Here is a 15,999-nt window from a genome sequence, read left to right on the forward strand (position 1 = left end):
CGTGAAATGTCATTAAATTTTTACCGTAGAGCCACGAGACAGAACGAAACGAGCGGATCCAAACTCTTTACTTCATTGTACTTTCTCCTGAAAAATTGTTAGAATAGACCGCGAAATTTTGGCAAAATCAATTTTATCTGCGTTAGCTGCAAGCAAAAGAGTCCAAGAAAAATTTCTTTCTTTCCCTAACCCTTGTTCACGAAAATAGCGACGGTAATAAAGGAATATACAACGTTCTGTTAACCAGTGAAAATGTCGTAGCTCGTAAAGAAGCAGGATTCAAAAAGGAAAGTTACCTTTGATATCAGATTTATTAATTAAAATATTCGGTGAATCATTTGATTATTATTTTATATTTACCAGGCTTAATCATTTTGACAAGTCGACAATAGTATCCTGAATTTTTTTATTTGTTTACTGTTTTGTATTCCACGAACCCACTCTTCCCATAATTGTATAAAATCCACGGTCTAATAGCAAGCTTAGTCGAAAATTCACATGTAAATAAATGAAGATGAAAACACGGTCGGTGCACTTCGTGACAACAATGTTAACGGGATGCTACAGAAATAGTCCGACAAAAATATTCATTATTCTCAATGTTGCAACTAGTACAACTATTTCACAGACAAGCTGTTCTCAAATTTAATTCAAGATTGTTACTGTTTGATTAGGCTACGATAAAGTTATCTGTGTAACAGGCACTACAAAATAAAGTATATCTCGTCAGAACATGACAAGCACAAACGAGTTTATCGCGCGAATATTATCAGTTGGTAACCCGAGGGAACCTGGGCGCTGTGACAGTAAACAACATTTAACGATTTCTGCAGTACAATTTTATTCAGTTCATCATAAAGAGTTATAGAGCTCTGTTGTGAATTGGGAAATGGAAGGAAATATTTACAGGTAGTAATAATGAGTAGAGAATAGCAATCGCAGTGTAAACAATTCTGCATTTGTTCAGAGATGGAATGCATTCCAACAAAGTCCATGAGTTTTTTATTCAAAATTGTCGGTAAACACGTACGAAGAGAATTAAAAAGTATTTTACAGCTTCGAAAGGTATGCCCAAACACCGTTGACGGGCTCGGACAAGAAATGATATTTCGAAAACTTCAACGGTACCGTAGTTTTCGGGGATAACTCTATCTTATAATTATTCAGTAAACTAACCAAGCAACATTTCATCATCAACATGGCCATTCTCATTCCGACGCACATGCGTGGCCCCTCTCCGAACGGGATGAAGCTCATCTTTTCGATATCTTGCTTCCTCTCATCGCTGAACCGGTCCGGATCGAATACATTTGGATCGCTAAAGTATTGGGGATCGTGGTGCAAAGCGGATATAGGTACAATAACTTGCATGCCAGGTGTCATCTTCACAGATAGTCCGTCCGAGCCAGTCAATTCATATGCTTCTGTGCATACTTTCTTCATGAAGACCAAAGCAGAATTATGACGTTGCGACTCGCTGATCACTTGCTCCATGTATTTCAGGTCTTTCAGACCCTCGAAGGTCAACTCGCCATTGTTTTTAGCGATAATTGACTTGATCTCGTCCCTCAGCTTGTCCTGGACGTCAGGATGAACCGCCAACTGGTACGCTACGAAGGCGAGGGTCAGCCTACTCGTCTCGAATCCATCGAAGAAAAGCGATAGCGTATGTGCCACGATCGCCTCCTCGTTTATGCCACTCTTGTCCTCCGACTGTTCCATTTCGATCATCAGTTGGAAGAAATCGTTCCTCGCTGTCGGGTCTTTCAGCCTAATGTCCAAATTTTCGTGCACGACACCCCTGAAGAACATCTCCATTTCTTTCGACAATATCGGGATCCCTAAGAAGTTCATCAAGTTCGATTTCAAAAATGCGAGGGTCGTCAGAAACGCGTTGATCAAGCTCGCGTTGAACACATTCTGGCCGATCGTATGGAAAGCGTTCGGCGGCGGATTGTCTTCGTAACTATACCCCTCGACACCTAAACCAGCGTTCGCTACTGACTCGGCCGTGAACCGTCCGAAAAAGTGTTTCAGCTCGCACTCGTACTTGTTCTCGGACTTTAGGTGCTTATCCAAGAACGCTTCTTGCTTCTTAGCCACTCCCATCACACCAAGGAACAGCGTCTTCAGCTTGGCATTGGAGAACGCAAGGGTCAATCGCTTCCTTCCGGTCGACCATGTTTCGCCCGAGGCGAAGAACGGGTTCAACGCCAATAGCCGGTCCTTTTTCGGCGATACCTCGAATCCGTTTTTGTGGAAATTGCTGAAGTTGCTTTGCAACACCGTCTTGATTAGTTGCGGTTCGCGTATCACTAATGTCGGAGTAAACATGTCGTATATACCGAACATGCTGTACTTTTTCGACTGGTTGTACAGCGAATGAAAATAGTCCGTGAAGTTTCTCGTAACCGTGTACACTGGCCACATATGACCCAGAAAAGGTATGGAGCCGGCCGGAATCGGAATCTTGCGTCTCTTCCAATAGGTGTACGTTTTGACACAGTAGAGCACGAATAACACCAGTGCTCCAACGAGCAACGTCAACGTTGCAGACGCCATGGCGGATTCTGTATGCGCGATGCACGCGATCGCGCTGCTTAGCCACCGACTGATGCACTGGAGAAGTAGACTGAACTCTTGTATTTATGCTCCGTACATGTAGTCTACAGACGATAACGTCGCTGGTGTTATCAATTTAAGCGAGAGACACAGGCGCCCTGACACAACGTAGAAAATTGATATCTAGCGTTATCGAGATTGATCGGACACATTCCGCAACACGTAACCGTGTTACATTACCTCTCCGAACCGATATCCCCTAAATTTTCTATTTACCGTGTGTTCGGACGGCACAGTTTGTGCCTTACGATTGTGCAATTGTGGTTTACGTAGAAGAGAATCATAGAAATGATTCGAATATATCGAAATTGGATTACTAAAAACTATCTCAAATTCGCCGTCGCGAGCCAAAGTAAATGAAATTTATTTTTTCGGACACTGTGGATTTCTATAAAGAAGTTCCAACACGTTTCGAAGTGAAGGTTTTTGAAGTTCTTTTTTGCGGGGCTGTGAACGTATAAATGTTATATACGTTTTAAGTATACTTCCATTTTTAAACAAATAAACAATGTATTTAAGTTTTATTTCGTTTTTGTACTAACGATTCATGCTGGTATCCATGACAGATTGAAATATTCCCCAAATATTTCCACTACTAGATGTTCACAACGAGAAACACTAACGAATACTGAGGTGTCGAACGACGATGAAGAAATACGAAGTTAAAAAATGCGTTGTTTGTGGGGGCATACTCTATTATGGGGTGATAACAAGGGATAAAACAGCAGTCATTCTTTTTATCTGGTACCTTACCTCTCATTTACCGTAGCGGGAAGTTTTCTGTGAGATTTCTATTTTTTGGGTTTTTGTCCAGCTAAATGACTCGTTTGGTCCACTGTGGTCGCGGACCTTTGAGTCCGCATGCTAACACGACTCACGTTTAAATGTTTCGGTTTCAAATTTATCGACGACTTACCGAACTAATAAAAGCCAGTCGAAGCCTAGCTTTGGAAGAGATAGCATCCTATAAATATCGTTCAAAAGATATCTGCCTTTTTATTACAAAATTAACTTGCTTCCCAAAAACCAAAACTTTGACCTTGAAATATGTTGTCAAGGTCAACATTCCGAACCCCTTTTTCTTATATATATCCTTACCCATCGCCCGGTCTTAGTATCCGAGAAATTTGCAAAAATAAACGGGTAGATTTGGACGAGTTAATTCCAGAACTCCAAGTTTCAATCCTGCAGGATCAATGTATGGTTTAAAAGTTATGAGCGTTTAAAGTTGTGGTATATACAGTATTTTTGACAGGTAAGAGCGCCGTTATGTTGCTATGGAGTGATTCGACATCAAGTCTCGAGCCGGCCCTCAATTCCCCCCCCCCCCCCCGGCCTATCAACCAAGCAACTAATTATATCAGATTGCGTACTTGTGAAGCGGCGACATCACACACACCCACTTAGTGTTTCTGAGAAGAAAATTCTCGTGTTAAACACTATAAAATTATATTATATTATTTACTATTGTTGACTGTCAGAATCGTCAGAGTCTCTTAGTACTTACACTTATTGTTAGTAGTAAATTCTATAGTATAATGTCACATTGTTTAATGTGAGAACCTTCTTCTCAGATACACTGGATGGGTGAGTGTGTGATGTCGCCCCTTCACAAACACGTAATAATTACTTGGTTGGTGGTTGGGTCGGGTGGGAGGGGGGAGGACCGGCTTCACCTATCGCAGACGCTTACAATGTTCTGCATTTCTCCAGTGAGAACTGTACTCGTAATATCGATTTATGTAAAGTTTCTTTGCAAATATCTCAGAAACTCATTGTCAGACCAAGCGTTTCTCCAAATTTAATTCAAGATTATTACTGTTTCATTTCGCGATACGATCAAGTTCTCTGAGCAACACGCAGTACAAAATAAAATAAGAAATTGACAAACGCGAACGAGTTCATCGCGCGAATATTATATGTTGGTATCTCGATGGAACCTGGGACCAGGGAGAGGGAACAACAACATTTAACGATTCAATTTTATTCAATGCATTATAAAGAGTTATACATTCAGCTTTGCTGTGAATTGCGGAAAGGAAGGAAATGTTTACAGGTGGTAATACTGAGTAGAGAATAGCAATCGCAGTATAAACAATTCGGCATTCTTTCACTGATAAAATGCATTCCAACAAAGTCCATATCATTTTTATTCAGAATTGTTGGTAAACGCGTCCGAAGAGAATTAGAAAATATTTTACAGCTTCGAAATGTATGCCCAAAAACCGGTGGGCTGAGACAAGAAATGATATTTCGAGAACTTCAACGGTACCGTAGTTTTCGGGGATAACTCTATCCTATAATTATTGAGTAAACTGACCAAGCAACATTTCATCATCAACATGGCCATTCTCATTCCGACGCACATGCGTGGCCCCTCTCCGAACGGGATGAAGCTCATCTTCTCGATATCTTGCTTCCTCTCATCGCTGAACCGGTCCGGGTCGAATACTTTTGGATCGCTCCAATACTGAGGATCGTTGTGCAAAGCGGTCATTGGTACGAGAACTTGCATGCCAGGTTTCATCTTTACAGTTAGTCCATCCGAACCAATCAGTTCGTATGCTTCCATGCACACTTTCTTCAAGAAGGCCACAGCTGCATTATGACGCTGCGACTCGCTGATCACTTGCTCCATGTATTTCAGGTCTTTCAGTCCCTCGAAGGTCATCTCGCCGTTGTTTTTAGCAATAATTGACTTGATCTCGTCCCTCAGCTTCTCCTGGACTTCAGGATGAATCGCCAACTGGTATACGACGAAGGAGAGAGTCAGCCTGCTCGTCTCGAACCCATCCATGAAAAGCGAAAGCGAGTGCGCCACGATCGCCTCCTCGTTTATGACACCCTTGCCCTCCGACTTTTCCATTTCGATCATCAGTTGGAAGAAATCGTTCCTCCCTGTCGGGTCTTTCAGCCTAATGTCCAAATTCTCGTGCACGACATCCCTGAAGAACATCTCTATTTCTTTCGGCAAGAACGGAATCCCTAAAAAGATTATCAAATTCGATTTCAAAAATGCGATGGTGGTCACAAACGCGTTGATGAAACTCGTAGTGAACATATTCTGGCCGATCGTATGGAAAGCGTTCGGCGGCGGATTGTCTTCGTAACTATACCCTTCGACGCCTAAACCAGCGTTCGCCACGGACTCGGCCGTGAACCGACCGAAAAAGTGTTTCAGCTCGCACTCGTACTTGTTCTTGGACTTTAGGTGCTTATCCAAGAATGCTTCTTGTTTCTTAGCCACTTCCATCACACCGAGGAACAACGTCTTTAGCTTGGCATTGGAGAACGCAAAGGTCAATCGCTTCCTTCCGGTCGACCATGCTTCTCCCTGGGCGAAGAACGGGTTCAACGCCAATAGCCGATCCTTTTTCGGCGATATATCGACTCCGTTTTTGTGGAAATTGCTAAAGTTGCTTTGCAACACTGTTTTGATTAATTGCGGTTCGCGTATCACCAACGCTGGAGTAAACATGTCGTATATACCGAACATGCTGTAGTTCTTCGATTGGTTGTACAACGACTCAAAGTGGTCCGTGGCGTTTTTCGTGACGGTGTACACCGGCCACATATGCCCCAGAAAAGGTATGGACCCTCCCGGGGTCGGAATCTTGTGTCTCCTCCAATAGGTGTACGTTTTGACACAGTAGAGCACAAATAACACCAGTGCACCAACGAACAACGTTAACGTCGCAGACGCCATGGCGGATTCTCTATGCGCGATGCAAGCGATCGCGCGAGTTAGTCACCGACTACTGCACTAGAGAAGGAGACTGGACCTTTGTATTTATGCTCCATACATGCGTCCAGAGGCATTAAACGTGATAAGTGTTATCAATTTAGGCTAGATACGCAGGCGCCGATGCTGCAAATTGAAACACTAGCGATATCAAGGTTGATTGGACACATCTGGAAACGCTGAACCGTGTTGCATTACCTTTCCCAACCTGTAAATTTTCTGTTTACTGTGTGTTTGTTTTGCGCAGGCTGACTATACCGTAACCCTCGAGACAGGTCAAAACGAGCGCATTCGAACTTTTTACTTCATTGTTGTGGAAATTGTAGACTTTGGCCTGGAACACTGTTAGAATGGATCGAGAAATTTTCATAAAATCAATTTTACCTGGGTTAGCTGGAACCAAAAGGTCCCACAGGAATTTCTTCTTTTCCTTAACGTTTGTTCCTGGAAATGGCGACGCTAATTAAGGAATATAGTTGAACACGATTTATTTAACAGTGAAAATGTCTTAGCTCATAAAGAAGTAGAATACAAGAAGAAAGTAAATAACTGTTTTATTAATTTAACTTTCGGTGTATCATTTGATTATTATTTTATTTTTACCAAGTTTAATACTTTTTATTTACAAGTGGAGAATAGTATCTTGAATTTCTTTATCTGTTTACTGTTTTGTATTTCACCTACCCACTTTTTCCATAACTGTATGAAGTCCACGGTCTAATGGCGAGTCTTAGTCTAAAATTAACATGTAAATGAATGAAGATGTAAACACGGTCGGTGCATTTCGTGACAACAATGATAACGGGATGCTACAGAAATAGCTCGATAAAATTGATCATTTTTCTCAATGTCAGGACTAGAATTACTGTTACAATTACACTCGATTATATTCTTGTCATGCCTGAATTTGAGCCTTCTTCCGCATGCAAGCGATCCTCCAAATTTAACTCAAGATTATTACTATTTGCTAAGGCTGCGATGAAGTTACCTGCACAATACGCACTACAAAATAAACTATATCGTCTGAACATGACAAACACAAACCAGTTTATCGCGCGAATATTATCAGTTGATAACCCGAGTGAACCTGGAAGCTGTGAGAGCGAACAACAACATTTAACGATTTCCGCAGTTCAGTTTCATTCAGTTCATCATAAAGAATTATAGATCTCTGCTGTGAAATACGAAAAGGAAGAAAATATTTACAGGTGGTAATAATGTGTAGAGAATAGCGATCGCAGTGTAAACAATTCTGCATTTGTTCAGTGATAGAATGCATTCCAACAAAGTGCATGTCATTTTTATTCAGAATTGTTGGTAAACGCGTACAGAGAGAATTTACAGCTTTGAAATGTATGCCCAAAAACCGTCGATAGGTTCGGAGAAGAAATGATATTTGGAAAATTTCAAAGGTACCGTAGTTTTCGGGGATAATTCTATCTTATAATTATTCAATAAACTAACCAAGCAACATTTCATCATCAGCATGGCCATTCTCATTCCGACGCACATGCGTGGCCCCTCTCCGAACGGGATAAAGCTCATCTTCTCGATATTTTGCTTCCTCTCATCGCTGAACCGGTCCGGATCGAATACTTTTGGATCGCTCCAGTACTGGGGATCATGGTGCAAAGCGGTTATCGGTACGAGAACTTGCATGCCAGGTCTCATCTTTACAGTTAGTCCATCCGAACCAGTCAGTTCGTATGCTTCTGTGCACTCTTTCTTCAAGTAGATCAAAGCTGAATTATGACGCTGCGACTCGCTGATAACTTGCTCCATGTATTTCAGGTCTTTCAGACCCTCGAAGGTCATCTCGCCGTTGTTTTCTGCGATAATTGACTTGATCTCGTCCCTCAGCTTCTCCTGGATTTCAGGATGTACCGCCAACTGGTACGCGACGAAGGAGAGAGTCAGCCTGCTCGTCTCGAACCCATCGAAGAAAAGCGATAGCGTGTGTGCCGCTATCGCCTCCTCGTTTATGCCACTCTTGCCCTCCGACGTTTCCATTTCGATCATCAGTTGGAAGAAATCGTTCCTCGCTGTCGGGTCCTTCAGTCGAATGGCCAAGTTCTCGTGCACGACACCCCTGAAGAACCTATCCATTTCTTTCGGCAGGAACGGGATCCCTAAGAAGTTCGTCAAGTTCGAATTCACAAATGCGAGGGTGGTCAGGAACGAGGTGATCCAGCTCGGGTTGAACATATTCTGGCCGATCGTATGGAAAGCGTTCGGCGGCGGATTGTCTTCGTAACTATACCCTTCGACGCCTAACCCAGCGTTCGCCACGGACTCGGCCGTGAACCGTCCGAAAAAGTGTTTCAGCTCGCACTCGTACTTGTTCTTGGACTTCAGGTGCTTAACCAAGAACGCTTCTTGCTTCTTAGCCACTCCCATCACACCGAGGAACAGCGTCTTCAGCTTGGCATTGGAGAACGCAAGGGTCAATCGCTTCCTTCCGGTCGACCATGTTTCGCCCTGGGCGAAGAACGGGTTCAACGCCAATAGTCGGTCCTTTTTCGGCGATACCTGGAATCCGTTTTTGTGGAAATTGCTGAAGTTGCTTTGCAACACTGTCTTGATTAATTGCGGTTCGCGTACCACCAACGCTGGAGTAAACAGGTCGTATATACCGAACATGCTGTAGTTCTTCGACTGGTTGTACAACGACTCAAAGTGGTCCGTGGCGTTTTTCGTGACGGTGTACACCGGCCACATATGCCCCAGAAAAGGTATGGACCCGCCCGGTGTCGGAATCTTGTGTCTCTTCCAATGAGTGTATGTTTTGAGACAGTATAGCACGAATAACACCAGCGCTCCAACGAGAAACGTTAACGTCGCAGATGCCATAGCGGATTGACTATGCGTGATGCAAGCGATCGCGCCAGTTACCAATCGACTACTGAACCGGGGATGAAAGCTGGACTCTTGTATTTATGTTCCATACACGAAGTCTAGAGACGATAAACGTGATAAGCATTATCCATTTAAACGAGGGACATGGGCGCCGACGCTGAAAATTGAAACACTAGCGAAATCGAGATTGATCGGACACATCGCGCAACACGGAATCGTGTTGCATTACCTCTCGTAACCGGTATCCCCTAAATTTCCTGTCTACCTTGTGTTTGTTCGGCACAGGCTGACTATAGCGTAGAGCCTCGAGAAACTCTACACTTCAGTGTTGTGAAAATTGTTAGAATAGATCGCGAAATTTCTTTTGTTTCCTTAACCGTTGCTCACAGAAATGGCGAGGGTAATTAAGGACTTTACAAGGTTTTGTTAACCAATGAAAATGTGTTATTGTTAGCTCATAAAGAAGTAGGATACACGAAGGAACGTTAGCTTTGTTATTATTAATTAAAATATTGAGCGATTCTTCTGATTGTTATTTTATTTTTACCAGGGTTAGTCATTTTGACAAATGGAGCATGGTATCTTGAATTTCTTTATCCGATTACTGTTTTGTGCCCCACTTACCCTCACTTTTACCATGATTATATCAAAACCACGGTCTAATAGCGAGTCTTCGTCTAAAATTAACCTGTAAATAAATGAAAACAGAAACACGGTCGGTGCGTTTCGTGACAACAATGATAACGGGATGCTCCAGAAATAGTTCGACAGAAATGTTCATTATTCTCAATGTCGCGAACAGTATAACGGTTTCAATTACACTCGTTTATATTCTTATCATGCCTCAATTGGAGCCTTCTGCCGCATGGAAGCGGTTCTTAAATTTAACTCAAGAATATTACTGTTTGATTAGGCTACGATGAAGTCATCTTCGTAACACGCACTACAAAATAAAACGAGTTTATCGCTCGAATATTATCACTTGGTAACTCGATGGAACTTGGCAACTGTGAGAGTGAACAACAACATTTAACGAATCTCGCAGTTTAATTTTATTCTGTTCAGCATAAAGAGTTATAGAGCTCTGCTGTGGATTTCGAAAAGGATGAATACATTTACAGGTGATTAAGAAGAATAGAGAACAGCGATCGGAGTGTAAACAATTCTTCATTTGTTCAGTGATGGAATGCATTCCGACAAAGTCCATGTCTTTTTTATTCAGAATTGATGGTAAACACGTACAAACAGAATTAAAGGATATTTTACAGCTTCGAAATGTATGCCCAAAAACCGGTGATGGGCTCGGGCATGAAATGATATTTCGAAAACTTCAACGGTACCGTAGTTTTCGGGGATAACTCTATCTTATAATTATTCAGTAAACTAACCAAGCAACATTTCATCATCAGCATAGCCATTCTCATTCCGACGCACATGCGTGGCCCCTCTCCGAACGGGATGAAGCTCATCTTCTCGATATTTTGCTTCCTCTCATCGCTGAACCGGTCCGGATCGAATACATTTGGATCGCTCCAGTATTGGGGATCGTGGTGCAAAGCGGTTACAGGTATGAGAACTTGCATGCCAGGAGTCATCTTTACAGATAGTCCGTCCGAGCCAGTCAATTCATATGCTTCTGTGCACACTTTCTTCATGAAGACCAAAGCAGAATGATGACGTTGCGACTCGCTGATCACTTGCTCCATGTATTTCAGGTCTTTCAGACACTCGAAGGTTAACTCGCCGTTGTTCTTAGCGATAATTGACTTGATCTCGTACCTCAGCTTCTCCTGGACGTCAGGATGAACCGCCAACTGGTACGCGACATAGGCGAGGGTCAATCTGCTCGATTCGAACCCATCGATGAAAAGCGAGAGCGTGTGTGCCACGATCGCTTCCTCGTTTATATCACCTTTGCCCTCCGACTTTTCCATTTCGATCATCAGTTGGAAGAAATCGTTCCTCGCTGTCGGATCCTTCAGCCTAATGTTCAAATTCTCGTGAACCACACCCCTGAAGAACATCTCCATTTCTTTTGGCACGAACGGGATCCCTAAGAAGATCGTCAAATTGGATTTCAAAAATGCGAGGTTGGTTAGAAACGCCGTGAACAAGCTTGCGTTGAACATATTCTGGCCGATCGTATGGAATGCGTTCGGCGGCGGATTGTCTTCGTAACTATACCCTTCGACGCCTAACCCAGCGTTCGCCACGGTCTCGGCCGTGAACCGACCGAAAAAGTGTTTCAGCTCGCACTCGTACTTGTTCTTCGACTTCAGATGTTTATCCAAGAATGCTTCTTGCTTCGTAGCCACTCCCATCACACCGAGAAACAGCGTCTTCAGCTTAGCAGTGGAGAACCCAAGGGTCAATCGCCTCCTTCCGGTCGACCATGCTTCGCCCTGGGCGAAGAACGGATTATACGTCAGTAGCCGGTCCTTCTTCGGCGATATCTCGAATCCGTTTTTGTGGAAATTGCTGAAGTTGCTTTGCAAAATCGTCTTGATTAGTTGCGGTTCGCGTACCACCAACGCTGGAGTAAACATGTCGTATATACCAAACATGCTGTAGTTCTTCGACTGGTTGTACAACGACTCAAAGTGGTCCGTGGTGCTTTTCATGACGGTGTACACCGGCCACATGTGACCCAGAAAAGGTATGGACCCGCCCGGTGTCGGAATCTTGTGTCTCTTCCAATGGGTGTACGTTTTAACACAGTAGAGCGCGAATAACACCAGTGCTCCAACGAGCAACGTTAACGTCGCAGACGCCATAGCGGATTCTCTATGCGCGATGCAAGCGATTGCGCCAGTTACCAATCGACTACTGAACCGGGGATGAAAGCTGGACTCTTGTATTTATGTTCCATACACGAAGTCTAGAGACGATAAACGTGATCCATTTAAACAAGGGACATGGGCGCCGACGCTGAAAATTGAAACACTATCGAATCGAGATAAATCGGACACATTGCATAATGCCATAATACGAAACCGTGTTGCATTACCTCTCGCAAACGGTATCCCCTAAATTTCCTGTTTACCGTGTGTTTGTTCGGCATGTATAGGCTAACTATACCGTAATCCTCGAGACAGGTCGAAACGAACGGATTCAGACTCTTTACTTTATTGTTGTGAAAAGGTAATTATTTAGAAGAAGGGCCTCCTCATTTTGATGAAATTGAAATATGTTATAGATTTCTACTATTTTGAACAATTTTTTCCTATACATGTTACCGCCGCTCGATTTTAGTTTTCGAAATATTCGCAAAAAACTATCGCTAATACTGTATTGAATTTTTCGTATTCCTGCACCGTAAGCCTGTCCCGGCGCGGCGTTTGTTTACATCTTGCTTCTAAACACGCTGCGGAGATGAGAGAGAATACTGGGTCTCACTCTGGTCATACATATATAGGGTGAGCTTTCACTTTTGAAAGACTACTTCTGGATTTTCGTATGCGTGGTCCGGCCGTCCTGACGGGCGGACCTCTCCACCCCCCCCTACTACCTACTCCTAACTAATTCTGATCGCATGATTTTTGCATCCTATATAGCCGTCATACAGAATTTGAACTAGTAATGAAAAATCGTGCGATTAGAATTAGTTAGGGTTAGGTGGGGGGAGGGGCGAAGAGGGCCGGCCCCGACCACGCATACGGAGGTCCAGGAATAGTCTTTCAAAATTGAAAGCTCCCCCAATGTATGACCAGAGCAGGCTTGCCATATTCGAGGGGCGCAGCGGTAAGGGGCCTGGCACGCGCGGAATATGGCAAGCCTGGACCCAGAGTGAGACCCTGTTTTCTCTATCATTTCCATAGCGTGTTTAGAAACAAAAAGTGAACAAATGCCGCGCCGGGACAGGCTTCCATTGACACGGAGCGTGCAAGAGTACGGAATATTCAATACAGTATTAGCAATAGGTATTGATTACCTTTGATATCCGATTTAATAATCAAAATATTCGGTGAATCATTTGATTATCATTATCGTTTTGATTGTTATTTTTACCAGGGTTAGTAATTTTGACAATTTTTTAATGCGTTTACTGTTTTGTGCCCCACCTACCCTCACTTTTTCCATGAATCTATCAAAACCACGGTTCAATAGCGAGTTTTCGTCTAATATTAACATGTAAATAAATGAAGACCGAAACACGGTTGATGCGTTTCGTAACAACAATGATAACGGGATGCTACGCCATTTCATACTGAATTGATACGTTCTCTTATTTGCATGTCACGTTTAATGAAAACTGCGCCGTCTGTTACAGATATCCTCCCGTTTAGTACAGTGGCCACCACGATCCGATGACTTTTATGAGAACTTTGGTAAGTTTCTTTTTCTGTCAGACCGTACTGTGTAAAATGTTGTGGTTGAAAATAAAAGGTATGGATTAGGCTAAAATTTTACAAAACTCAATTTCTTAAGATGTATAGCGAACCCTACAATTTTGTAGAAATCGATGATTATGTGACATAGTCTATTACGCTCGGATTTACTTACTCGCGACGGCCGAGTTTTGAAGACTACGGCCCCCTCGACCCGGCCGCGAGTCTCGCTCCCCGCGGCCCTAGTTCTCCTAGGCACCACGAATAGCGAGTATGGAACGCACCTGAGAAGCTCCGAACTAGGACTGACTAGGACCGCTACGGGGAGCGAGACGCGCGGCCGAGTCGAGGGGGCGTAGCCTTCGAAACTCGGCCGTTGCGAGTAAGTAAATCCGAGCGCTGACCTATGAGATTCGAAGAGGGATGACTTCATTTGTTATATGGAACTGTCCGCATTTATTTGGATAAATAGTCCACTCGGAAACGAATTCATCGACCTATGGTACTTAAATCTCCCAAGATCCTTTCGTGCATTTCCAAAATGATCTCCATCGTATACTGAGACAAACTTACGCTAATATTTACTTCACTACAAAACCTTGAGTTTACAAACATGTTGCTGGTGCGTTGCAATCGCTTCGGAACGTATCATCGTGATTGGCATTTCTTAAAAAAGCTTATATTATGACATTTGTACGAGTTATGCAAGCAGCAAATGGATGAGCATTCGTTATACATTGAACAGTGTAAAAAAAGACACTTTAATACGTTAAATGTCGCGCTATTGATTTTTTTAAGAGTGATTGACATAAACTAACTGCCAACGAATATTAATTGATCGCTACTGAAATTAACTAGATTATAAAGCAAGGTAAAAGCTTCGTTATCAAGTAGCTGACAATTGTTATTAACAAAATTCACACAGCATTATAGTACAGTCTAACAAAATTATTATTGTTTTTATAACAGTTCAACGACAGTGGAGAAAACCAGGCACAGGAGAACCGAACGAAACTGTCGAAAAACGAATTTAGATCGTGGAAAGTTAAGTTGTCATTTGTGGGGGAGTGTATTGTGATTTGTTCTGAAATCGGGAACTTCATGTGGTATGACCTAATAGCAGGAGTAGGTTCGTAATTTATCCTCCTTCCGCAATGATACATACCGGGAACTGCCGCTGCCAGACTAATGGCTGGGCTCCACTAACTCTGTTCGTTTTCACACCAGGCGGAACTATCGGAAAACTGTTTTGTTTCCTGAGGAACTCTTCCTGCTCCGTCTCGAGGTACACTCTGCCGTGCGCTATATCAGATATAAGTAACGGAGGAGCGGAAGTAAGAATGCTCGAACTTCGCGTGCAGTTTACCTTCGAATTATCGATAAGAATTTAGATAGCTAACCGGACAAGTGTAATGGATCTTCGGGATCGAGCGTTATTCGTTTAGTGTCTAGTGGATCTCCGAGCTAGTTGCGTAAAGCAGATTTCTTTTAAATGAAATGTCCCTAACTTCTGGATATTTCTGAAATGCTGTAGGCACTCTTGGGCTCAGGAATCTCAGCTGGCCCGAATCCGCAAAACGAGCTTCTACTTACAGTCCCACTGGGTTTACTGCCTCGCTATATTGTTACCTCCGAGTATACTAGCCCAGTAGACCGAAGTGTTTAACCTCGGGGCACGGTAGTATAGTTTCCAGGCTCTGTAAGCGACAGGTTTGGCAATTTGACAAGTGTGTTTGGCATTCTGTGTTTAACAAATACCGCTGAATTGTACAATGAAAATGCTACCAATGCAGTTATTGTGTCTTTTTGCCATCGAGTATGATGATTATCAAGTGTAATGAAAACTCGACGACGTTGTTCCCGATAACGGATTTCCATTTCGAGAATAATTTCACAGTGGAGGCAAATTATTAAGTTCTATTGGGTTGGCAAGAAAGTAATTTCGGTTTTTCAAGGTAAAATAAAACCGAATTTTTTTTATTCAAGCGACGAACTTTAATCGGTAAGGTATTTTCTTATTTATTCATTTTGGCAAAAAATCTTATTCAAAAGGGAAAATATCTTATTCATTAAAGTTCATTGCTTAAATAAAAAATTGGGCTCTCTCTATTTCACCTTAAAATACCCGAATTACTTTCTTGCCAACCCAATACATATGTAGCAATTCGAAGACAAAGTGGCACATCTCGTTTATACACACATTGCAAATTGAAGGCGTTGCAAAAATTGTACATGATCGCTCGTGTGAAACTAAATTGGTTCAATCACTGTACAAGGCCATAGGCGACATAGTTGCGGACGTGACCATCACCTTTTATGCGAATTGATTCATTCCAACGTAGCGATCCTACACGAGACCGGTCACAGTGGGATGAGTTCAGTATCTATAGTGAAATGATACGTTCCGTTTATTATCTCTATTTACATTAATGCTCAACAGTCAATCGCTTC

At 42.7% G+C, this 15,999-nt stretch overlaps 4 protein-coding genes across 5 annotated transcripts in view; 1 reads left to right on the forward strand and 3 right to left on the reverse strand.

The window, feature by feature from the left end:
- Positions 1–15,999, forward strand: part of LOC143221967 (amyloid beta precursor protein binding family B member 1) — a 266,374-nt gene that overhangs the window by 24,321 nt on the left and 226,054 nt on the right. The window contains exon 2 of the mRNA XM_076447713.1: positions 13,491–13,548. The gene's annotated coding sequence lies outside the window, so the exon portion shown is untranslated. The remainder of the gene's footprint in view (positions 1–13,490; positions 13,549–15,999) is intronic.
- On the reverse strand, positions 940–7,467 carry LOC143207240 (uncharacterized). Its single transcript, XM_076420454.1, has 2 exons — positions 4,824–7,467; positions 940–2,632 (listed from the first exon to the last, which is right to left on the reverse strand). The coding sequence occupies exons 1-2, from the start codon at positions 6,326–6,328 to the stop codon at positions 1,051–1,053; spliced, it is 3,087 nt and encodes a 1,028-aa protein (XP_076276569.1). The 5' UTR covers positions 6,329–7,467; the 3' UTR covers positions 940–1,050.
- On the reverse strand, positions 7,622–10,101 carry LOC143221956 (cytochrome P450 9e2-like). 2 transcript variants are annotated; one of them, XM_076447689.1, is made up of 2 exons: positions 8,966–10,101; positions 7,622–8,893 (listed from the first exon to the last, which is right to left on the reverse strand). In XM_076447689.1, exons 1-2 carry the CDS (start codon positions 9,212–9,214, stop codon positions 7,703–7,705), a joined length of 1,440 nt encoding a protein of 479 aa, XP_076303804.1. In that variant the 5' UTR covers positions 9,215–10,101; the 3' UTR covers positions 7,622–7,702. The 2 variants fall into 2 exon arrangements, with proteins under 2 accessions (XP_076303804.1, XP_076303803.1); XM_076447688.1 differs by having other exon boundaries at positions 7,622–10,101.
- Positions 10,417–12,071, reverse strand: LOC143221957 (cytochrome P450 9e2-like). The gene has a single exon (XM_076447690.1). The coding sequence runs from the start codon at positions 11,992–11,994 to the stop codon at positions 10,483–10,485; it is 1,512 nt and encodes a 503-aa protein (XP_076303805.1). The 5' UTR covers positions 11,995–12,071; the 3' UTR covers positions 10,417–10,482.

The sequence above is a fragment of the Lasioglossum baleicum genome, chromosome 3 (genome assembly GCF_051020765.1).
Source record: "Lasioglossum baleicum chromosome 3, iyLasBale1, whole genome shotgun sequence".
In the NCBI taxonomy this organism is placed as follows: Eukaryota; Metazoa; Arthropoda; class Insecta; order Hymenoptera; family Halictidae; genus Lasioglossum; species Lasioglossum baleicum.

Coding starts and splice junctions, on each gene's coding strand:
- LOC143221956 (XM_076447688.1), bottom strand. CDS start 9,214: ATGGCATCTGCGACGTTAACGTTTCTCGTTGGAGCGCTGGTGTTATTC.
- LOC143207240 (XM_076420454.1), bottom strand. CDS start 6,328: ATGGCGTCTGCGACGTTAACGTTGTTCGTTGGTGCACTGGTGTTATTT. Junction 2,633..4,823: donor TGGGCATACATTTCGAAGCT/GTAAAATATTTT, acceptor ACAAGAGTTCAG/TCTACTTCTCCAGTGCATCA.
- LOC143221957 (XM_076447690.1), bottom strand. CDS start 11,994: ATGGCGTCTGCGACGTTAACGTTGCTCGTTGGAGCACTGGTGTTATTC.